The sequence below is a fragment of the Camelus dromedarius genome, chromosome 30 (genome assembly GCF_036321535.1).
Source record: "Camelus dromedarius isolate mCamDro1 chromosome 30, mCamDro1.pat, whole genome shotgun sequence".
NCBI lineage: Eukaryota > Metazoa > Chordata > Mammalia > Artiodactyla > Camelidae > Camelus > Camelus dromedarius.
Genome location: NC_087465.1, coordinates 2476592 through 2500616, shown reverse-complemented (window position 1 = coordinate 2500616; position 24025 = coordinate 2476592). Strand labels below are relative to the sequence as shown.

Sequence of the window (24025 nt, the reverse complement as noted above, 5' to 3'; positions counted from 1 at the left end):
CTTCTGCTGAGGTGTGTGTTTAACTGCCCGCACACCCTTCCCACGCACACCCTTCCCACAACCGTGTCTATACTGACCGACCCCACCCCCCCTCCTTTTCAGAGCAGTTCTTCGGAGCTACTATCTGAGGGCCCCCCATGCTTACTCCTCAGTAAGTCACCAAAGAAAAGGGAACTCAAAGCTCTCACGTTGTGCATTTTTCCCGGGAGACAACTGCAACCTTGCAGAGGTCTGAGAATTTTGGCTGCTTCCATCTCCGCCCCTCCCAGATCCTACCGTGTATTTGATCGGCATCCAGCCACCTCTGTCCAAAAAGGGGTCAGTAGTCTGCCGCCTAAATCAGTGTTCTGTCAATATCCGGCAGTCAGTACACTGCGGAAACGGCGACAACTGCGCGTTTCCCCCTGCAATTGAACTTTAAAGGGGAAGGGGAGTGGACCCCCGCCAGACTACGTACAGGTGCAGCCCCACGTGGAAATACGGCATAAGCTCCCCCGACTGCAAGTCCAGTGCCTCCCGCTCCGGAAACAGGGAGCACCGGGGCCGGGGGTGAGCGGCCTCGGGGCCCACCCCCCACCGCGGGGTCCCGAGGGCGGAAGAGAGGCCGCCCCGCGGGACTCCGCCCCGCCCCCGGCCGCCCGCAGGGAGCATGCGCCGCCCGCGGGCCGGCGAGGTCAGCTCGGGCCGCCGCTCCGCCGCAGCCGAGCGCGCGCCGGCCGGACTTTGTGACGCGCGGGCGGCCGGGGGCGCGCGGGGCCCGGAGGGCGGCGCGGCCCCGCGTCGGCGCGCACGCGCCCGAGCGCGCGCCCGTGGGGCGGGCCGGACTCGCCGCTCGCTCGCACGCCCTTGGGCCCGGCCGGGCGCCCGCTCTGCCTTCCGCTTCCGACGCGCGCGGTCGGTCGAGCCGGTGTATGTGCGGCAATAACATGTCTGTCCCGCTGCCCGCCGTCGTGCCCGCCACCCGGAAGGCCACCGCCGCGGTGAGTGCCGGCCCGGCGCGGGGTCAGGTCCGGCGGGCGGCGGGGCGGGCGCGGCGCGGCCCGGCTGCGTGGGCGCGGCGCAGGGTCGCGGCGGGGCCGGAGGCTCGGTGCCCCGCACCCCCAGGCCCCCCACCCCTCACCCCTCACCCCGACCCCTCACCCCGCCGGGGCCCCCACCCCAGCCCCCAGCCCTCCCCGGGGCCCCCGCCCCCGCGCCGGTGGAGACGCGCCCCAACCCGAGGTGGCTTTGGAGCGTGTGTCCGTCTCGTCTGTGGATGCGGGAAGTCTCGGGTCCGCAGGAGAGCGACTTGGTTTTCTCGCCTCGCACCCCTGTCCTCTGTTAAAGAAGTTGGAGGCTTGGTGTCTTTTCCGGTCAGAGGTGCTGTTCCTGGCTGACTTGTGCGAGAGCATTTGAAACTTACTTTCCCCGGTCTCCCACCCCCGCCGCCCGGAAGCTCCTTTTTTGTGATGGAAAAATTCCACCGTACATGTGAGACTTTGACTTGAAAGGGAGAAACTATTTTTCTTAGAATGTGGTCGATTGCCCTGAAGAGTGTCTAACTGGGACCTCGCCGAGTGCCAAAACCCCACGTTAATTATCTTAGGAGCTGCAAGGAGAGAAGCTAAGTGCTTCTGCCGCCTGAGAGAGGTCTGTAGAGATTAACCAACTTGCTGCAGGCGGTGTTGCGCAGTCCCGGCGTCCACCTTAAGCAGAGCTCCGGTGGGGAGCAGCTCTGGGGGGCTTATCTAGGCGTCGCTTATTAATGTTTCCTCCTCTCTTCTAGGTGATTTTCCTTCATGGACTGGGAGATACAGGGTAGGTACCGTTGTTAGCGCCAGTAATGAAACGGGGCCATGCAGCTCTTCGCCTCCACGGTCAGAGGTTTACCGTTTAGGAGCTCCAGGACTGTGTTATAAAAAAGGGTTACTAGTAGTATTTCTTACAGTCCAGTAATGAGGTAGAATCCTTTCTTTCTTGAAGACCACCACAATTTTCCCCTCATCATCTTGATTTGTCATTTTTCAACTCCTGTTTCTGGAACATATTAAAATTGCAAACTCCTCCTTGAGTTGCTGTGGCTGTTGGATACCAGAGATGAGAGGTATGTTTGTAGCAAGTGCAATTGAGAGCTTTCCAGAAGAGGTACAGTTTCAGGGCAGGTTGAGGAGAACTGGTTGATTTTGATAGAAGAAATAAGAGCAGTGTGGGGTCTTGAACGAGAGCTGGGAGGTTCCGAAAAAAAGAAAAACCAGTTGAAGGGCAGGGGACGCAGCTCAGATTTCTTGGGAGGTTTTGAAACACATTTGGTTGTGCTAACTTTGGATAGATGACTTAGCTTTCATTCAGGCTTTTTCTATATGGAGAGGTTTTTAAAATTTAAATCAGTGATGATCTGTTTGAAACTTAAGTAAAATTGTTACAAAATTGCAGAATTGGAGGAAAAGTGAAGATAAGTAAATTTTGATAAAATAGCCAGGAAACTGTTAAACCTTTATAAGGAGGCGCTGGGCTAGATTAATTCATAAAAGTCATTCCCAGTATTCCTTTATGGCTGCCAAGCAGAGGTGCCTGACACATGCCTTGCATGGAGTTCTGGGAAAGTTTATAGGACTCTTTCTGGACCATCAGGGAGTCCTAGGAAAAAGAGAGACTTATTTTACTATTTATTTACTTATTTCAGTGAACAGAGGTTTTAGAGAAGCTCTGTTTTATCACCAAGCCCCTCCTGATGCTGAGAGCCAGGCAAAATCTTGCTACCCTGTAACTTTCCTAATAAAGTGAAAGTCCAGGTCTGAAGAATTGGTCCAAGAGAGAAACAGTTCAGTTGTAGGAAGGTTCTCTGTGGACCCCAATTTAGCCAAATTCCTGAGACTGAAATTAAGAATGGAAATGATGAAGGAAACGAGCAACGTGAGATTCAAAATACCAAGAGCAGCCGTGCCGTCTTGGCTGAGAAGTACGTGTGTATAAGAAATGAAAGTTGTCCAGTTCTGAAAATACTCTGTGAGCGAGCACTAAGGAGAGCTGGTGCCAGCTTGGTTCCGTGAATACACGACAGAATTCAGAGCCGACCAGTTTGACAAGGGGCAGTATTATGTTTAAAATATTTTTTGGAGAACTAGTTAAACTTCTTTTGTTTGGTTAACTCAGGGGATGTTGGGAATTACGTGATTCAGTTTGTTACTTATAAAAATGGGCAGCTTTTGCCTTTTTTGTTGTTGTTGTTAAGATTCTTCTTGGCAGAACCAGCCAAGATGTGCTGTCTGGTGACTTAGGTCTTGCAGTCTTAGATTCCTCATGAAAATTGTTTGGCAGCCAAATAGGATTGGGAGACCCTGTGTAGTTTCATATTTTCTGAATTCTGATATGTCATTCTCACCACATTTTTATGCTTCTGAGATTGATAGTCATCTTATCTGTTGTGTGTATTGTGGTGATTTTTTTTTTAATAGAAAGCTTTTCTTCAGTGATGCCTCTTAGATTGTCACGTCCTCCTCTTGAGAGTTTGCAGTGTGTACAGTAGCACGTTTAAAGCTCTGAAAAGTTCTGCAAGAAACACATCTGACCGTCAAAGTGGTCCTGTGCATGATGTGTACAATAAACTGTGAAACATACTCAAGGAAATACATTTTAGACCAAACTCTGTTGCATGAGATCAATTTTCCTTCCAAAAAAAAATAGCTTTTGTTGTGATTATGAAAATATTCCATTTGTATTGTAAAACAATTTCAAATGCACATATGCTTGAAAAGAGAATGAAAATCTTGAAATCCTACAACCCAGAGATCCATGTTTATTTTTGATAGCATTTTAAAAATGTTTTATCTTGAAGTGCTTTCAAATTTGTAGAAGAATTGCAGGAATAAAACAGATTCCTCACTACCTTTTACTCAGATTCCCTAACCTCGATTGAATATGTTACTGTGTTTACCAAAACCTCCAAGAGTAAATACGATTCTTTATTCCAAACTTTAGCCTGTCCCTCCGAAGAACAAGGAGAGACCCTTATACAACCACAAAAAATGATCCAATTCAGGAAATTTAGCACTTATTTAATATCATTATCTGATAGGCGGTTACCTGACAGACTCCAGCCGTTGCCCCGGTAACGTCCTTTGTTGTAACCCTCTCTGCTGGCGGGCAGCTGGCCCGCGGGGCACTGAGCTGCTCAGATCTCTAGTCTCTTAATCTGGAACCGTCCCTCAGCTCTGTGGTGGCGTGCGTGACGTTGGCATTTCTGCAGAGAGCAGGCTGGTCCTTCCGTTGAGGTTTGCTTGACATTTCCTCGTGGTGAGGTTCAGTTTTTGCATTTTTGGTACAAATACGACGTAGGTTTCATGCCCCGCTCATTGCATCGCCTCAGGAGACAGGCAGTGCCTTCTGTCCCATGGCTGACAGTGGCCTGGATCACCTGATGAAGGTGGTATCTTCCTGCCAGGCCCCTCCGCTGCTGCTGTTTACCCTGTGTACTGAGAGCAGCACGTGGGGAGATACTTTGAGGCCATGCAGACTGTACGTCAGACTTTCACCCAGTGTTTTCAGCATCCGTTGATGATCCTTGCTGGCACGGCTGTGACGGTGATGTGATTTTCTGACCCTGCCACTCCCTTTATTAGTTTGCCACTCCCCATTTATGCAGTTGGACTCTTAGGTCTCCCTTATTGGGTCATATGCCATCATTATTACGTGAAACTTTTAACTTCAAATTTACAGGAAAGTTACAGAAATCGTGTTTAGAAGTCCTTCTGCCCTTCACTTAGATTACCCAATCGGTAACATTTCTTACCGATTTGAGAACAAGTTGCAGGCATACTGCCTCATTACTCCATAAAGCTTCAGTGTGTATTTTGTCAGTGCAAGGATGCTGCCTCGTGACCACGGTGTAGCCATCAGTCAGAAGTTGACGTTGCTCTGGTGCTACCATCACCTCCGCCAACCCCATTCATGTTTCCGTGATTTGACCCACTGATGTCCTTCGTGGGTTCAGGATCACAAGTTAGTTCGTTAGATTGAGTTCACCCATCTCTCGAGTCTCCTTCAGTCTGGAGCAGTCCGTTTTCTTGTCTTCCGTGACCTTGACACTTTCCCCACGCAGGCCAGTTACTGGCTAAAGTGACGTCTCCCTTTTGGCAGGAACGCCACAGAGGTGCTGCTGCTGCGCAGGTCTCAGGCCCACCCAGGTTCATGTTTGTCCCTTTGGTGATGATGTTACGTTTCATCACCTGGTTAAGATAGTGTCTTAACTAACAGGTTCCTCCACAGCAAAATTAGTAAGTATAGTTGCACTTTAAAAGTATTTTGTAGGGAGATACTTTGATTTTTATGAAAACATCTGTTTTGCCTGTGAATTTAGCATCCATTAACAGTTGCTGTCTGAATCTATTATGATGGTTGCCAAATGCAGATCTTTTTAAAAATCCCTTCGGTCTAGATTCATTTGTTGGCAGTCTACAGTGTGGGTAGAACTTTCCCTTCTCCTTGGCTTATTGTGTATGCATGCATTCATTTTAAATCAGTGTAGACGCTTGGATTCCTGTTTTACTCTTGACGGTTACAATCCGCTGTTAAATCTGTATTTATTTTGATGCTCAAATCATCCTGCCCTCGGCCAGGGGGGAGCCCTTTTCACTGGTGCTTACACCTTTGGAGCACAACCCCATCACTCCTTAAGCACTTCCTTGCTTTCTGGGGCAAGATCTTTTCCAGGGGCCACAGGCAACCACAGTCTGGATGGCCGAAACCAACAGAAGTTTGTTCAAGAGGCTACACACCCAATATCGAGGTGTCCGAAGGTGCCTGCACCCCCTCCGAGGACCCTCAGAGAGGCTCCTTTGCCCCTTCCAGTTCTGTGCGCTCCTGGGGCTCCTTGGCCTGTGACCGCCTACCTCCAGTCTCTGCCTCCCTCTTCACGTGACCTTTCCTGCTATTTATCTGTGTTCTCTCTGCCTCTTACAAGGACACCTTACTACGTGTAGGGACCACCCTAATCCAGTGTGACCTCGCCTTGATCCTTAATAAATTACACCTGCAAAGACCCTCTTTCCAAATAAGGTCACATTCTGAGGTTCCCTTTAGACATGGATTTTGAGGGGTATAATTCACCATTACGCCAACGTTTGCTCACTGCCTTTCGTGGCCTCACGGTTTCTCACAGTTTTGCTTCTTTTTGTGTATTTGACACACTTTCTTGTCACCCAGAAGTGGACCATCCTAGCTCTGACTTCATATCTGCATCCTAGCTCTGAGTAGTCATGTCCAGTTAAGACGCCAACTCATCTGGGTCATTTGGCTCTTGGCCAATTAGTGAGACTGAACAGAACGTGCAGGGGAGACTCCGTCACAGCGCTGGGTCGGTGGGACGGGCACGGGACTGTGAGGTGTTCCTTGTGCACATCTGGGAAGGTTCCTTGAGTTTTTAGTTCCATGCGGTGTTACTGTGGGTAGTGAACATAATGGAAATACACTTCAGTTACTTTGTAGTCTTTTCTAAAAAGAGCGCCACTGAGAAGCAGAATAGAGTGAATTTGCAGTTGTCTTGGGGTGTGCCCCCAAATTCACTTTCTGAACTCATATAAGCCTTTGTGCGTGTCCACATTTTGTTTTCCTTTTCTGCTTTCTAATAATAAAGGGAAATATATTCTGATTAATCTAGGTTTCTGAATATAGACTGTGTTTAATTGAAGCTTTGTGTAGAGTTCTTAAATTCTTGAATTCAGAGGTTTCCACTGACCTTGAAAACTGTCAAAAGGACTGGAAGCAAGTGGGCCGTGCTTCTGTATGGTATGGTTGGGGGTGAAGATTTTATAGCCTGTGGGGACCTTTGAAATCATCCAGGACAAGCAGCTCAGGCTGTGGATGGGGAAACGGAGGGCTGGACAGGCACTGATCCTCACCCTTTAGCATAAACGTCTCCTGCGAGGCTCGATGGTGATGGTGGCCCCACCACCAGAGTTTCTGGTTCAGTAGCTGTGGGGTGGGGCCCAGGGATCTGCATCACTAACAAGTTGCTGGGTGGTACCACACTTGTGCAAACCACTGGACTGAGTGAGGCCACCCTTCTAGAGACAGACAGAGTTGGGACTAGAACCCAAGATTCCTACTCCTTTTACTTACGTAAATGTTCTCAGTTTCTCATGTAAAACAGAGATTGGCAAACAATGGGCCACAGTTCAGTTCTTTCACTTTCTGAGAAACTAATTTTGTTTTTGTTAATGTTATTTATTGATGTATAATTTCCTGTAATTCATACCATGAAAGTCATACTTGTAAAATGTACAATTCTGTAGTTTTTAGGATATTTGTAAAGTTGTTTGACCATTACTGCTGTCTTAATTCCCGAATATTTTCAGCATCCCAGAGAGAAACGCCCGTTAGCAGATGGCCTTCATGCCCCCTGGCAACCGGCAGTTTCCTTCTGGTTTCTATGGATTAGCCTATTCTGGGTATTTCATACCTAATATAGTGGAATCAGACGATATGTGATCTTTTGTGTCTTGAGTTCCTTCACGTAGCATAATGTTTTTTCTGGTTCATCCATGTTGTAATGTGTATCGGTACTTTATTCCCAAATAATGTTCCATTGTATGGATAAATACCACATTTTAAGGATTCATTCATCAGTTGATAAACATTTGGATTGTTTCCACTTTTTGGCTATTATGAATAATGCTACTTTGAACATTTGTGCAAGATTTTACATGGACATAGGTTTTTAGTTCTCGTGCTTAATTGCTGAGTCACTGGTTTATGTATAACTCTTTGAGGACCTCCTAGACTTGTCCGGAGTGGCTGCACTATTTTGCGCTTGTACCAGCAGTGTTTGAGGGTTCTAATTTTTTCACATTCTCACCAGTATTTGTTATTATCTTTTTATTATAGCTATTTTTAGGGTATTCTATGTATAAGATCATAAAATCTGTAAACAGAGGTAATTTTACTTGGCTTTCCAATTCCTTTTATTTCTTTTTCTTGCCCAGTTGCTCTGACTAGAACTTCCAGTACCGTGTTAAATAGAAGTGGTGAAAGCGTGTGTCGTATTTTGAATTACTTTTGTATATGGTGTGAGGTAGGAGTCTAACTTCATCCTGTTTAATGTGGATTTCCACTTACTCCAGTTGCTTTTATTGAAAAGACTATTTCTTCCCCATTGATTTTCCTTGGCACCCTTTTCAGAAGTAAGTTGACCATAAATGTGAGGGTTTATTTCTGTATTCTCAGACCTATTCTATTGATTTGTATGTCTTTTCTTATTACAGTACCACAGTCTTGATTACTGTTGCTTTGGCATAACTTTTGAAATTGGGAAATGTGAGTCCTTTAACAATATTTTTTTTTCAAGATTGTTTTGGCTATTCTGGGTCTCGTGAATGTCCAAATGAATTTCAGAATGAGCTTGTCAGTTTCTGCAGAGCCAGCTGTGGTTCTGATCAAGGTTGCGTTGACTCTGTAGATCCTCTTGGGGACCACTGCTGTCTTGAGAATAGTTAAGTCTTCCAGAACACGGGATGTCCGTTTTTATACGTCTTCTTTAATTTCTTTCAACATGTGTTGTAGTTTTCACAGTGAAGTCTCACATGCACACACAGCACACACACAAGACACACACAGGAACTCACATGGAAACACACATACACATGCACACACACATAGCCAACTTCTAAACCAGTGCCTGCTCAGTGTCAGTGTTACGTAAGTGTTAATGCTAATACTGTTGTCATTAATTTTTCTCTAAGTCCGTAACACTTTTGGAGAAGGTAGATTAAAATAGAGAAGTAGTTAACAGAAAAGCATTTAGTATTTATTTCTAGACTATTTTATATATATAAAATGGCTTAAGTTCTATTTTATCCTTAATAGAGGTCACGTAAAAGTGTCAGGTGTAGCGTCAGCTGTAAACAAGCAGGGAGCTGCGTGTACATATAGTATGGTCCCATTTTTGTAAAATCTGTGTCCATTTTTCAAGTGAACTGCATGGAAAAAAATGGAAGGAAATACATAAAAAGATTAACTATTTCTGGCTAGAAGGATTGTGATGATTTACATTTTTTAGTTTTCCTCAATCTGTTTTGAGCAGTTGTATGTTCACGTGCGCACAAGGAGATGACGTTAAGGTTGTTACTGTTAATGGTGTCGTAAGCATGTAGAGCCATCAGACAGCTGATGGACTTTACTCCTTGAGGCTTTTTTTCTTTGTATAAAATGTGAATTTTATTATCTATATTGCCTACTTTGTAAGCAACATTGTTGTGAGGTTATAAAGTGATAAAAAATATATTTTGTAAGTTACAAAGCCCAGTGGAGATACATGAAAGGAAAAATACTGTTCCTCAAATCATGAGAGGTCATCTTTATCCACAGGTAGAGCGTAAATAATAAACTGCGTTGTTTCTAGGTCGGTAGTGGTGTTTTAAGGAGTTAAAATTTACCCTCAGAGATTTACTATTCTGTTACTAACTTACTGGAATTTCAAACAATATCTAATGGCATTATTCAAATTATTTCTCTACCAGGCATGGGTGGGCGGAGGCCTTTGCAGATATCAGAAGTGCCCACATCAAGTATATCTGCCCACATGCGTAAGTGTTGTTAATTTTCAGGTTTGGGATTCAGAATCTGATGAGACAACTGTGATCACTTTACTTTTCCAGAAAAGTATTTGAATATAATTAATTTTTATCTTTTAAATGTTCAGCTTAAAAATAAAGATCAGTAAATTCTTTAAAACAGAATGATATCTTGGTTATGTTGAATTTTTTCTTTTCTTTTCTTTTTCGTTAAGAAATTTAAAATAATCCTCTTTTGGAGATCAGTTGAACTCACAGCCAAAAAATTCTTTTAGATACACAAACATCTGTGAAGTGCTCAGGATGTCTGTGAGCTGTCTCTGAAGGGGTTTGCCTGTCAGGTGTGTGAGAAATCTTTACTGCCTTGAAAACAGTCCTGAAGTTACCGGTTAGAGGCAGTGTGACGCCCCGTGGAGAGACCACAGACTTTGCAGTCGGTTACATTTGGTTTCGAATTCTGAGAATGCTTGTGGGTGTCAAAAAGCAACGAGTAAGTTTTGAGCAAACTCAGAAAACTGGTAAGATTAGCAGGTCTTAGGTCAGAGGGTCCCGAGAAGCAGTGGCCTGGAGAAGACAAATAGGACTAGACGCCAACAGTTCGTATTTCATCCTCAGAGGTGTTAGTGGCAGTAGGGCTGATAAATATAAAAGAGGATGAGCAACAGGGACCGACTGTGCAGCACAGGGACCTATATTCAGTTCTTGCAATGAGCCGTAATGGAAAAGAATCTGAAAAAATATACGTACAAGTGCTATATGTATAACTGAATCGCTTTGCGATTGAAACTAACATTGTAAATCAACTGCACTTCAATAAAAAATAAGAATTAAAATGTGAAAGAGGAAAAACATCTGAGATTAGGTAAGAAAACACTCCGTTCCCTGGAGTAGATGGTTTTCCCACTGTTGCCGGCCAGCAGCTGGGTACCTCTGTTAGTCCGACCCCTGCAGGAGACGGAATTCTTGATTGTGTTGGAATTTCTGCTGTATTGTTATTGGCCCCAAGATTGAATTCGGTTTAAGGCTATTTCCCAACCTAGGGAAGTTTATGTTCTCAAGGAAATTTTAGTAAGATTTTGAGGTCTCTGAGGTAGGCTTGTTTCATGAGTCGAGAGGGTGGTGGTGAGCTGTAGTTGTGGGGTGTGTGTTTTCCTTTCCTTTGTCCCTGTCTACCCTCAGGTTTTCCAGCAAATTTTTCATCATAGCCTTGATTCGGGTTATATGGACACTTAGGCAAAACTTACGTTTCCCTTATTTATTTAGAGGTCTCTCAAATAAGCAAGGTGCACAGCTAAGAACTAGAAAATAAGCAAAGATGTAATTTGAGCCTGCGGGAATGGATGCCATGGTCTCTGTGCAGTGAACTGCTCACTCCTTAGTGCCTCAGCCAGAGGCTCGTATTTTATACATTTCCAACTGTCTTGGTTACTGGTTTTCCTTCTCGTGTCTGGTTTGAAATTATGAAGTGAAGGTGTTGAAAAAGAAAGATATTTTCATTTGCCAGACTTAGTCCTTCCTGGCTGCTGCTCTGTCCTGAGAACACACTTGGGGGGCGGTTTGGAGAACAGAGCTGTAAGGTGTGGATGCTGCGGAGCCGCTGATATATTACACTTGCGGCACGCGGTTCTGGGTGAGCCTCGAGTAGTGATCCATCTTTAATTGCTGGAATTTATCAGGTTTTGTGCTTCGTTATATTATTCTTACTCTGCTTTTGTTCCTTTCCCGTGTAGGCCAGTTATGCCTGTAACATTAAATATGAACATGGCCATGCCTTCTTGGTGAGTAAGACTCTGCTTATCCAGTAAGAACTTTTTATTTATACTTAGTTGTTTTTCTTTCATCAGAAGTGAGTTTGCAGACAGCAGTTTTTAATGAACTATTTTTAAGTTGCAAAGATTCACAATTAACTTTAAATTTAACCTTTCACTGTTTCTCTATAACTGGTTTTCAAACTTTAGATTCAGGGGTAAACTTACAGAGCTGCACCAGCAGGGAGAGGAGCGGGAGACAAGGGGCGACTAGAAGCACGCGGGGAGTCTCTCGTTCTGCTCCATACACCTTTGCTGATTTCAGTGACCAGACGCCTGCACGAGCCCACGTGGCCTCCACTCTGATGAAGGCATGGCCTCTTCACCCTTCCAACGTCTTGCCTTTCTGGGGAGCTGGCGAGTTTTTAAGGAAACCATTTTCTGTTCAGCCCTCTCAAGACGTTTCAGGATAGAAGACCTCCCCATGCGCTTCACCATCTGGAAGGAGTGTCAGTTCTTTGTTCTCTGGGCCACTTCCAGGCCTTGATTTCTTCCTGCTGCCCTCTGGACTCCTGCCAGCAGGTCTTTTCACCCCTCCCTCCCCTCCAGCCCCGCAGCCGTCCTGCCTTTCAGGTAGTTGCGGACCCAGGGTGAGCGGCTTGTCCACAGCCTCGGCCAGCGGGTGGCTTCCTTGACTCTCCTCTTCTCGGTGACATCATCCTTGGCCTTGGCCACCTGGAACAGCCCTGTCTCTGAAGTCCCTTCATTCAGACCTGACTGAGCTTGTGTGCCCATCTCCACACCACTGTCGAGACCCCATCAGGACTTCCAGCCTGTTGCCGTCTTGTCCTCGGCTTGCTCCCTCCCATCCCTAAGCCACCCCTGCGCCGCCTTTGTTAATCTACTTTCAATTCCTTGGTAACTTTTACAGATTCCTTCCTGCCTCGGCCTGTGATTCTTTCATCTTCCCTCTCCCCATCCAGAACCAAACTTTCTACCTGACGTCTCTTGAGACCGTAGTGGAAGCACGTAGCCGGGGCCAGAGGAAGGCCTCCCGGTCTCTGGCTGGAGGTTGCCGCTGTGCGATGGGAAGGTTTTGCAGAAGGCGGCTGGACAGCAGCATAGCCACCTGTGCTGAGCAGGGTGGACCCTGCCTGCAGGGTGACGTGGCACCGTAGGTCTGCTCGGTGGGCTGCCTCAGGACGCAGTGGAAGGAGATGAGCAGCTGGCATTCACTGCGGACTTCTTAGGCTGTGCTTTGAGATTCCTGTGTGGCTGTCAGATTGGGCTAGGCAATTCTTTAGATGTTTCTACGTTAAAAATTACGTGGCACTGTGGCTTTAATAGAATCTGTATCTAGTTGGGTGAAAGGAACTTACGGAATGTCAGATTCGTGCGTTTAAGTTGACTGTTTGGCCTACAAAGACAGTTTAATTTGAATTTAATGTTCTGGAGAATATCCTTGGTTTGCTTTTTTTGCAGAACTACCGCGAGTTTAGTGACGCACTCCTACCAAGAGTAGATATTCTTAGAATCAAATGATTCTTTTAGGATTTTGTCTTATTTTCCAGGTTTGACATCATTGGGCTTTCACCAGACTCGCAGGAGGATGAGCCTGGAATTAAACAGGCAGCAGAAAATGGTAAGTAAGAGGAGCTTCATAGTGGAGTCTGTAGTTGTGCTGCTGTGCATGAAACACTGAGCGGCTACCTGCACGCGGGTGGCAGCGCTGCTCCCTCCCTCCCTCCCTGACCGCACCCTGCCTTGCTTGACTCCTTTGTTGTCCATGAAGATGAGGTGGACGGGGAGGAGAGGCGTTTATCGACCTCCAGCTGTGTCAGACCCATCGCTTTGCTTTGACTGACGCAGGCAAGTGGGGAAGATCGTAGCATGTCTAAGAGTCCTGGCCAGTCACCGTCATGAAGGGGATGTGAGATAAGGATGAAAATAATGACATGACGATGTAGTGACGTACACTGACAGTTACGCTAGTGGTTGATTTCAGTGTGGTGCCCGCGTGCACCCTGCTGGCACCGGGCCGTGCTCCCGGACCGTGCTGTGCTCCCGGACCGTGCTCCCGGACCGTCTCGGGTAACCCTGCCCTGGTAACAAGTGTCAGCTCCCGTGTGCAGACTCTCTGCTTGTGCTCTCCCTCGTGAACGTGGCGACTCCTCTTATATTTTGGGTGAAAGCGTAAAGAACACCGACTTACTGGGAGAAGCCTGGTTTTAGCACACTCACAGAAGCACGTATTTCCTTTGCACACACGTGTGTGCTGAAATGCTGATGTGGAGACAGCGTGATGGCCAGGGTGGCCTGCAGTGTAACCTGGGAGGTGACGAGGTGGCCTGACGCTGACGGGACCAGCCCGGCTGGGAGTTGACCACGGCAGAAGCGAGGTGGCATGTACCCGGGCAGACATTACATGCTCTTTCTGTTTTCACATTTGTTTGAAATTTCCCGAAATTGTTTAAAAACCAAAAGCCAGTAGGATCCTTTTTAAAAATATTTAAAAAAAAATTTTTTTTAAGAATAATTCAACTTTAAAACAGGGAAGGTGCATTCAAAACATACTGGATATTTAGGCATTTCAAACCAAGAACACTGAGTTTTAGGATCATCACAAAGTAAGTCAAAGATAGAACCCTAGAGCCAGTATTCTGTCAAGAGATAAATAGGTGATAAAGTACCTGTTGGGTCTGGGGCTGAGTTGTTAGATCCTTGGAGGACGGGCGGTGGGCTTGTGGCCTGGTGGGTTGCAGAGTGAAGTTTCTTTCCCTCTAATGTATTACTGGAGAGAATCAGGTTCAGACTCGGAGCCGGGAAGGAAAGGTGTCTCTGTCTGGGGCTGAGAGGATGTGCCGGTGGACACGGAGGGGAGGGCTGACATTGGGTCCAGGGATGGGAATCAGGACCCATCAGGGCACCGCTGACTGCTGTCTCGGGATGTGGTCTAGCTTTGTCTCGGCAGGTGCTATAACCCGGGAGTAAAGCTGGTGAAGCGGGAGTGGTCCCCCAGCTCCCTGCTGGCAAGGCTCATGTCCCCCAGCCCCAGCCACGACCCCCTCTGCATCTTCTCCCCTTGGGGCTCGCATACCCCGCAGTAAACCCCTCGTCCTCTTCAGCAAGCCTTCCGTCTCGTAACCTCCTTTCCTGCCCTCTAGCCCGTTCTCCATGCACTCACCAGGGTGCCTCTTGCTTTTCATATTGTTCTAAGAACTAAATTATATTTAAAAAATCATTTTTAATTTGGGTATTTAGGGGTTTTGCAGTATTCTAATAGAAGCAGATTTTTGTTTTTTGATAAAAAGGAAATGTAAAGTTGGAAATTTTAATCTTAAAAAGATGAAACTCTTACACATATGTCATAAATGAAAGGAGATAAATTTGTAAAAGGTACAGATATCCCAAAAATACAGTATTATAAAGCAAAAGGAAGTCCTCCAAGTTATCAAGTAGTATATTTAATGATGAGCGTCAAAGCATTTTGCAGAAACAGAAGAACTCATTTGGTTTTCCTCTCCAAATCGTTTGCTGAATATAGGGAAGATTAATACTGTGGGGTTTTTTTTTTTTGAATAATAGAATGAACGGTTTAAACACTGTAAATCACAAACCAGGTAAACTACTTAACTACTTATGATTTTAAAATAACAGCTTTTAGGTATAAATGCCTATGGTTCATTGAAGGGAGAGAAATATAAAATGTGTATGAGCAGAACTGACCGTAATTAAAAGAATCCCCAACTCCACCTATTGGAGAAAGAACTTGTTTACAAATTATGTGACAGGAAGTAATTGAACAGCGAAAGCAACACCTGCAAAATCTGAGCTTTTGAAAATGCACCCTAATTTTGTATTTCAATAGAGTGCTTCAAGTTTTTCACTTGTTTTAACCGTTAATACACTTTGTACTTTTCTGTTACTAGTTTTTTCCTGTGTAAATTGTATCAATGGACTTGACTTTGAAAGCATTGGTGATTTAACTTTCATGTTATTTTTAGTAAAAGCTCTGATAGAACAAGAGGTGAAGAACGGCATTCCTTCCAGCAGAATTGTTCTGGGAGGGTTTTCTCAGGTAAGGAGGAAGTTGGGGCGGTGTACCAGCGCGTTGGGGTGTTTGTCCAGAGGTCTGGTCTCAGCCCTTTCTCTGTGGGGAAGTGCTTTTCCAGGAGGGTGTTACCGGCTCTGATATACTGCTTACCTTTAACTCTGACTTTAGTTTGAATGGACTAGAAATAACGATTGATTAGAGAGTACTCTTTGTCATACTCTTTTTTAGTTTTCTCTCTTCAGTGATAGCCTTCACTTTATAGATTATGTCTTGAAAATCAGTTTATTAGGTAAATTGATTGGAACCTGGAATGCATTTTTTCTAAATAACCTTAGTACACCAGTAGTTAGATCACGAAGTTAACACTGTGGACCACTTCAAACAAAACTGTTTAAACGCAGGTGTGAGTCCCCTGTCCCAGGAGACGGCTGGTGGGACAGTAGGTTGAAGACATGAGAATTTCTTCCCTCTTTTTGTCACAGTCAGATTCCCAGTAGTTGAGCCCCTGTAGCAGATTCCCCTGTAAGCCTGGAGGGGTGAGATCAGAGTAGGGGCTCCCACAGGGCGACCCAGTGCTGGGGGCTGGATGTCTACCCCCGGGGAGACCTCTGCAGTGTGCTGCACTGGCCCGGGTGGGGCCGTGCGGTCAGCGTGTGGCCGCTTCCTTCCCTCCCTGCATCTGTCCTGTCTCTGGGGTGCCTCAGCCTCGCCCCATATTCTCGGATTCCCTCAGTGGTGTCCTGTCCTTGAACGTGGACATCAGTTGTCTGCGTCACCACCTTGTGACTTTATCCTCTCCCCTCTTTTTGTCATGGAAAACAGGTTTTAGGTTAAAATATATGATGTATATTCTTAGCATCTTTCTTCTTTTCTTTCTATACTTTTTGTCCTACCTTCCATACTTTGTCTGCAGTTACCTCATATTGACTTCACATCTTAGTTCACCATGTCACTCACCCCAAAAGTGCCCGAGCTTCTAATCTGTAAATCTTCTAAGTCAACAATTTAGTGTCCAGACGACCTGAATTAGGGCAGCGTCCGAATTAACGGAATTATTTGGAGTTAGAATTCAATAGAAAGATAGGTTGTTGATATAATACAGCAAAAAGATTTGTTATTGGTTTGATACTTGTTGAAATTCATAGGTAATGTACATTGTACTACACATTGTGACATAAATGTGGGTGCAAAAGTGAGTGCTTGATTTAGACAGTCTGTGTACGAGATTCTTTGATTACAGTTTGCAGAAACCAACTCCTAATACCTTTATCAAGAAAGAGTAAGTAATGAGTCTGGGATCACATCGAGGAGGCCAGGGGTGAGAATAAAGCGGGCCCAGGAAAGAGCACAGGCTTGGCAGAGCCACCGGGACTTACCCCCTCCTCGCCCGCTGCTCTGCCCGCCTGCTCGGTCCTCCTCTCTGTCTGCAGTTGGCTTCCTGCTGCTGTCGCTTTTCCGTGTTACAGTTCCAGCCACACAGACAGAGACTGACAGTCACTGAATTTCACTTTTAAAATCCTGGGGGAAGGACTCTCCTGAATGAGAAAGAATCTCGCATCCTCACGTGGCTCAGTGAGCCCTGGGCACAGTCAGGATGACGTGCGTCCCCTGGACTGAACGCGGGCCCCGGATGCAGGGTGTGGTGAGCTAGGAGGTGCTGCTCCAGAGGTGTCTGCTGTGGCGTCCTTGTCATCTTCAATTTTTTCATTAAAGTATTTTATATTCTTTGTAATATATTTCCTGCCTCTGTTTTTTTTTTTTGAAGTATAGTCGATTTACAACATTGTGTTAATTTGTGGTGTACAGCGTAGTGATTCAGTTATGCGCATATATATATATATTCCTTTTCATATTCTTTTTTTATTATAGGTTGTTACAGGATACCGAATGTAGTTCCCTCTGCTTTACAGGAGAACCTTGTTTATCTCCTTTATATATAGCAGTGTGTATCTGCAGATCTTGAATTCTTTTTTGGAAAATAATACCAGTTTAAGACTAGATTTGATTTTCTACGTAAGACTTTGCAAAGAAGAAAATCATAACTATAAATTCAGAATATTCCTAAGGCATTGTCAGGGCAGCAGCTAACTCTGCTTGCTGTTAACGGTGTCTGGCTGGTTGGGCGGCCCTCAGTGTAGACAGTCAGGTCCTCGACACGGTGGGCTGTGCACGTAGTCCTGCCGTTTGCCGGATTGCATCTGATGTCCGCTACCCAGTTTGGTTTTGTGCGTACAGTATGGGTAACAGGAATCACTCCTGTTGCCGTTGGAGAAGATGGTCTGCCTGACCCGTTCCTGTCTTTCCAGGGAGGAGCTTTGTCTCTGTATACCGCACTGACCACGCAGCAGAAGCTGGCAGGTGTCACGGCGCTCAGCTGCTGGCTCCCATTGCAGACTTCATTTCCACAGGTGCCGACAGGCGGGTGCGGGACCCAGCTGGGATGGGAGACTGATGCTGAGGGCACGGTTGTCGATTTTTTTAAATTAGTAAACTTAATTAGGGGGAGAAGCTTTTAGATTTATTTATCATTACTAGTTTTTTAATGGCGGTACTGGGGATTGAACCCAGGACCTGGTGCATGCTAGGCATGCTCTCCACCACTGAGCTCCACCCTCCCCCTAAAATTAATTTTTTTAGGGCAGTTTTAAGTTCACCACAAAATTGAGCAGAAAGTTTCCATATGCCCACTGTCCCCGTCCACACACAGCCTCCGCATGGAGCTCCCCCAGCACGGGGTCTATTCCCACACTGACACATCATTGTCACCCACAGCCTGTGGTTGAAATCAGTCACCCTTTTCAAAAAGAATTTTCGTAGACTCTGGTGATGTGCCACTTGGCTTTATCTGTGCCCTACAGTGTCTTCACTGCAGACCACACAGAGGGGAATAAGTCCTTAAAAGAGGAAAAAGGAAAGAAGTCCTGATTGTCATAAGTTCTATATTTGAAGTGTTTGCTACATTTTAAGATATATATCAAAATTAAGGCTATTTTTATATGTAGAAATAATATTTCTGAGCGCTCAGGGCTTGACAGCGGGATTTTGCCGTAGAATGTAATTCCTACGTACCCAGCAGAGGAAAGCGGTTTGTGGGACACATTTATACATGGGGGTATGGACGTGATTTTATTTTCGAATTCATCTTTAAATCTTGTTTTTTCCCCTAGCACTGTAGAGTAACTTTTTGGTGTGCTGCACACAGTAAGTGCTGGTTGCTAACCATCTTATTTAAATCAAATAAGAGTTGAGAAGAGCGTGGCTCGGCTAAAACACACCTCGTGTCAGGACACAGCATATAATGAGGTTACACTCCACGTCAGGAACCAGTTCATTAGGAAGACGTGTCACATGGGACGGGGTACAGACGGGGTACAGACGTCCTGTAAAAGTTTAAAAAGAGATGGGTGTGCAGGGATGGAAGGAGCCAGACGTGACCTGTCCTGGGGTAGGGTGTCTGTCCACAGTTCACACACGCAGCATAGCGCTCCACCTGCTGGAGTAAATAACTTGGGTTTGTTCTGGTTTTCGCAGGGTCCTATCAGCGGCGTGAATAGAGACATTTCCATCCTTCAGTGCCATGGAACCTTGGATCGTTTAGTCCCCCTAATGTTTGGTTCTCTTACTGCTGAAAAGCTAAAAACCTTGGTAAATCCAGCCAACGTCATCTTCAGAACCTACGAAGGCATGATGCACAGTTCATGTCAACAGGTAAACGTTTGGAAGCAGGAACCGTAGAGACAGATTTACAATGTCTGCATGTGATGTTTTTAAGATGGTAACATTTGACTGCTTGGGGGTTAAAGACGTTAATGAATTCACATTGAACCATAGGTTAGTAGGACTTAGACCAAAGTTTATTCAGTTTAATTCGATGAACCTTCACTGATCTATTAATGCCAGCAGAGTGCATAATTCAAGGACAAATTAAAAAATCCCTGTATTAAAAATCTAAAGTAGGTTAATTAAAATAAGGAATTTTAGTAGAGGAGAAGGATGTTTACCCAAGTAACTTTATAGAAAGCGGAATGTTCTGTGTGCTACGTTGGGAGGTTTTTAAAAAGTCCTTGAAGAAGTATGAGGGGTGAGATTGATTTCATCTCAGGAAGCACTAAGGTCACGAGGAAAGAGCCAGATTTTGAAGGATGGGCAGGCTCTGGAGAGTAGGTGTGCAGAGCTTGGGCTGCGGGACAGGAGGGCCTGTCCAGGGGCCGCAGGACGGAGTCAGGAGAGCCCCCCCCCCCACCTGGGAGGGACATGTGCTGTGCTGAGCTCCCGTGTGCCCTCAGCAGAGCGAGCTGCGACCTGGCCTACATTCTGGAGACAGAGGAGGAGAGCCCAGTAGGGTTCGGTGACTAATTCTGTGGGGTGGGACAGAAGGGGGCGAACCACGGAGGCCTTAGATTTCAGCTCTGATGACCGAGAGGATCATGAAGCATGTACAGGACAGCTTAGGGCAACAGGAAGGAGATGAGGTGAGTCTGTGAACAGACTGAGACTCACGGGGCCTGTGGCATCAGAACGGGGTGTTGGAGACGCTTGTCCGACGGTCAGGCCTGTGGTAGACACTGAGGGGTTGACCAGCGAGGGATTTCTGCGGGAGGGCGCCCTGAGGAAGGCGAGGGCCAGAGCTCTGGGGGTTAAAGGGGTCAGGTGTGAACGGGGGACAGGCGGGGAGAACTCGGGGTGCAGGAGCGAGTACCCTGATTCGGACAACCACCCTGCCCGGTGAGGAGGAGCCACACGGAGGGGCCGGGTAGAGAGGATGGGGCCGACCTTGCGAAGACGGGTTTGGTGACGGGGAAGGAGTGGGAAGGCTGTTTCGCAGTGTGATGGGAGGAGACCCTGGGGGTGCGGGGGAGGGAGGGAGGAGGCGATGGGTGGGGGGCTGTTCAGGGACCCTGCCCTGTAAGTAAGCTCTGAAATGGGTGGCGTTTGCCTTGGAGTTACGGAGAGGACACTTGGGGCCCCGGGGAGACAAGGCCGGTGTCCATGCCAGAGGCGCGCTGGCATCCCGTGTTAGGGCCTCTTTCCCTTCTTGGTAAAGGAGGAGACATGCTCGCTTGTTCAGAATGAAGCACGTCAGGGTAGGTTTGGGGCTTGAAAAGGCCCGGGATAAGAGGCGTTGAGACAGCTCACGTTAACATTCTGTGCAGCTCTCGGCCCGGCTAAGCCACTTGCTTTAGGGGCAGAGAAGACCCCTAGTGATACGACTGACCCAGGGAGACCAGGGGTCCCTGGGTTCTAGGTTGTTACTGGGAACATCTTTGGAACCCAATGAACTCTGAATCCTGAAAGGGAGGCAGGGCCCCCTGAGCGGGGGCAGGGGCCGCGGGTCGGAGCATTGGTTTTCAGAGCTGGCCTCGCCCCCCCAGGGACCCCACCAGGACCCCACCACTTAGGAAACACCCAGACAGCAGAGCTGCAGGGCCAGCGAGGCATCGGTGCTGTGTGCACGAGTTCCTACAGTGAAAGCTCTGTTCCTGGCTCCCTGTGCACCCGCACTGGGGGCCGCTGGGCTGCGTGGTTAGGAGCAGAAGGGGAGGGGAGGTGGTGCCGGCAGGCTCTCAGGACCGCAGGGTGAGTAACAGAGGCCACCGTCACGCTGGCCGTTCTTTCCTGAGTAAAGGAGAAGGTTGAAGGTTCTCTGCATTGCTGACGTGTGCATCTGTGAGGCTGAACTGGGAGACACTGCGGGAAGTGCGGAGACTGGGAGAGTTTGCTCCATGCTGGGTGTTCGGTGTGTTCACCTCCACGTCTCTCCAGGCCTGCCTTAGGCTGGTTGTATGTAAATCCTTCTGAAAGGCACACGGTATTTGCTGGTTTGGCGTTTTGTTCCAATGAGGGGACGTTAGAGGCATGGATGCTTAGTTGCCCGTGACTGTGCTCTTTCTGAGTCTTCTCCGTGTGGTTGTTGTCTTCCTTCCGCCCCCAGTGTTTTCTTTTGTTCAAGTGGAGCAAAACACAGACCATTTTCTCGGGACGAGATCGTACATGAGAGCTGGCATTTGAATGTGCGATAAAAGAATTGCAGGAAACGTTTTCAGATTTCTTTGGGGGCCTCCTTTCTCGTTTACACTTTTTATTTAATTGTAGTTGTAAAAAGGTGAATCCACCTTGCCTGTGCACACCATGGATTTAGTTAGTGGTACTTTAGTGGGGATTTAATTTCTGATTTGTGTAACTGCTTATTAAGTCCTTTATTCCAACAGGAAATGATGGATGTCAAGCAATTCATTGATAAACTCCTACCTCCCGTTGACTGAGTCACGAAGAGGCCTTGTGTGGGAGTCACACCAGCATCCTCGTGGTAGAGAGAAAACCTTGTCCTGCGCCTGCTCTCGAAACCTCTGATGTTTGCAGTGTTAAAATGTTTTGCAAATATGCACCAATGACACAGACTAAATAAACCTCCTCTTGGGAAATTTATGATCATTTAGGTTTCTGTATATGTATTTGTATAATATGATCCAGATTCTACTAGTATTAAAATAGAGGAAGCAGCTAGCTTCTTTTTCCCAAATGTAATTCAGAAAAATAATAAAATACTACAACCAGATTTTTTATTACATCACTTGAAAATTATTAGTATGCTTAATGAAAACTTGTTCAGGTATAAATGAGTGGCTAAAATGTAACTGGTTTATGCATGCTGTGACTTAGTCCACGGACTTACTCCAGGATGACTTTGTCACCATGCAGTGTGTGTATTTTTATATTTACGTGCGTCACGTGCACTTAATGATTTTAAGGCGTCATAAGAATGAGGTGTTACTACATTACTCCTAATAGTAGGGTTAATGCTTCTAAGTGTCAATAAAGAGTAATACTGCTCTCTTCAATTAGTGGCCCTTTATTTTGGGGACCAGGTTTTTCTTTCCTGAATGTAATTTCTATTTAAAATTATTTTTGCCTCTCTAGAAAAGAAATGTATTCTTTCTTGTTCATCCTTCGTAACAGACCAGATACCACCTCCTTGCCATAGACATCCGCTGTCAGTACCTGCTGTGACTTGACACTGAATCGCAGACAGGATGGTATTTAAAACGTACTTGAGCTTACAGGAAGAAACCAGACACCCCTTCAAACGTCCTACGCTACTTACTTCTCAAACCGTACCTTTGTCTGAAGTTTAGACCGACATAGTTCCTAGAATCTATAGTCCTGGTAACAAAAATAATTCTGTGTTTGTATTTTTCTGTAATTGACTGAAAATAATTAGGTCACATTCTAGTATGTTCATGAATATTTAAGACTGATCTTAAAAAACTAATTTTTAAGACAATTTGCTCTAAGGTGACTCTCTTTGTAGCGTAGTTTTAGTTTACTGATTTTGTACATCTGTTTGAAACCAGCTGCTGTGGGAAAGGAGCAATCCATTAGAAAATTCTGCTTTGCTTTTATCTGCCAGTGGACTTCTTTGAAATTTTTACTTTAGTCAGGTGATTTTTTTTTAAAAATTACTTTTTGTGCATACATAAAAGTAGCGATTACTTGATTTTAAATCATCAAAAATTTCAGGTTATTGGTGGAAATTATTTGGAAACAAATTTATGGGTAATAAAAGTCAGTCAGAACTCAATACATATGGCATAGTTACCACACAGTTTAATATGCAGCAAAAATGTACACTTGGTATTTCTGAACTGTTGTCAATCTTTCTGCCATATTCCAACTGACTAAAACAATGTTAGGAATGTATCTTTATAAATGGGTGCTACTTGATAGAAATAATTTGGTAATGGACTACAGAGAATGTTAATAATGAAGCCATATGTTTATGTCTGGATTTAAAATTTTTAAACAATCATTTACTAAGTCATTTTGCTCTACCTTGATTATAAGCTGTTGTTTCACTTACACAAATCAGCAAGATCTAACTTATGGCAAGAAATATTCCGTTGAAATATTGTGCTGTAACGTGGGAAAATGTAAATCTTTTTCACGGTTTCTATCAATGTGAAATAAAACTCAATTCTCACTTTTCTCTGACTGGCTTTTTCGAAATTTTTTTTTAACTTTTGGGTTTGCCTTGGAATGGCTGCCTGTAATGAGAAGGAGGAAAATGACAATGTGCCCCCAGGAATATACCCTCAGGGAGAGAAATCCTGGTGCCGGTGTGGTCAGCCTGGAGCGGAACCAGGCAGGAAGAAGGCTTCTCCTGTTCCTCAGTGCTAACAAGCTAAAAAAAAGTCCTGAACTGGCTTTTCAGTGTTCCTAACCTGTTTTAAGTTTTGTTTGGTGTTTTCCTTTTGTCTTTTCCTTTTATGTCGTATTCATGGGATTTTTAAGTTGGTGTCATAAATTGGTTCTCCAAAGAGTTTTTCTCCTTTTATTTTGCTACTGACGCCTAACTTTTCCCAGTAAAGGAATCCTGTCCTGTCTCTTAAGTGTCAGCTGTAAAAAAGAATGAAGATGCTCTATGTCAATCTAGGGAGGTAAAAGATTTGCACACTAAAAACTATAAAATGTTGTGGGAAGAAATTAAAGTAGACATAACTAAATGGAAAGACATTCCAATTTTATGAATTAGAAGGGTTAATTTCATCAAACTGGCCATGATAAACTTTTAAGACCTTGGATTTGGCAATGGTTTCTTAGATATGACACAAAGTACAAACAACAAAAGAAAACAGATACGTTGGACTTTGATAAAATTAAATAGGTTTGTGCATTAATAA

General features: G+C 45.5%; 1 protein-coding gene across 1 annotated transcript; it reads left to right on the top strand.

Moving 5' to 3' along the window:
• The first annotated feature begins 817 nt into the window (after positions 1-817).
• LYPLA1 (lysophospholipase 1) lies at positions 818-23330 on the top strand. Its single transcript, XM_031441624.2, has 9 exons — positions 818-980; positions 1766-1797; positions 9492-9557; positions 11276-11323; positions 12865-12935; positions 15298-15371; positions 17654-17755; positions 18879-19055; positions 21557-23330. The coding sequence occupies exons 1-9, from the start codon at positions 912-914 to the stop codon at positions 21608-21610; spliced, it is 693 nt and encodes a 230-aa protein (XP_031297484.2). The 5' UTR covers positions 818-911; the 3' UTR covers positions 21611-23330.
• Positions 23331-24025: the final 695 nt, after the last annotated feature.

Excerpts from the sequence above, each read along its gene's own strand:
- LYPLA1 (XM_031441624.2), top strand. The coding sequence starts at position 912 with ATGTGCGGCAATAACATGTCTGTCCCGCTGCCCGCCGTCGTGCCCGCC. Across the intron at positions 9,558-11,275 it reads AAGTATATCTGCCCACATGC|GCCAGTTATGCCTGTAACAT; the intron begins GTAAGTGTTGTT and ends TTTCCCGTGTAG. Across the intron at positions 19,056-21,556 it reads TGCACAGTTCATGTCAACAG|GAAATGATGGATGTCAAGCA; the intron begins GTAAACGTTTGG and ends TTATTCCAACAG.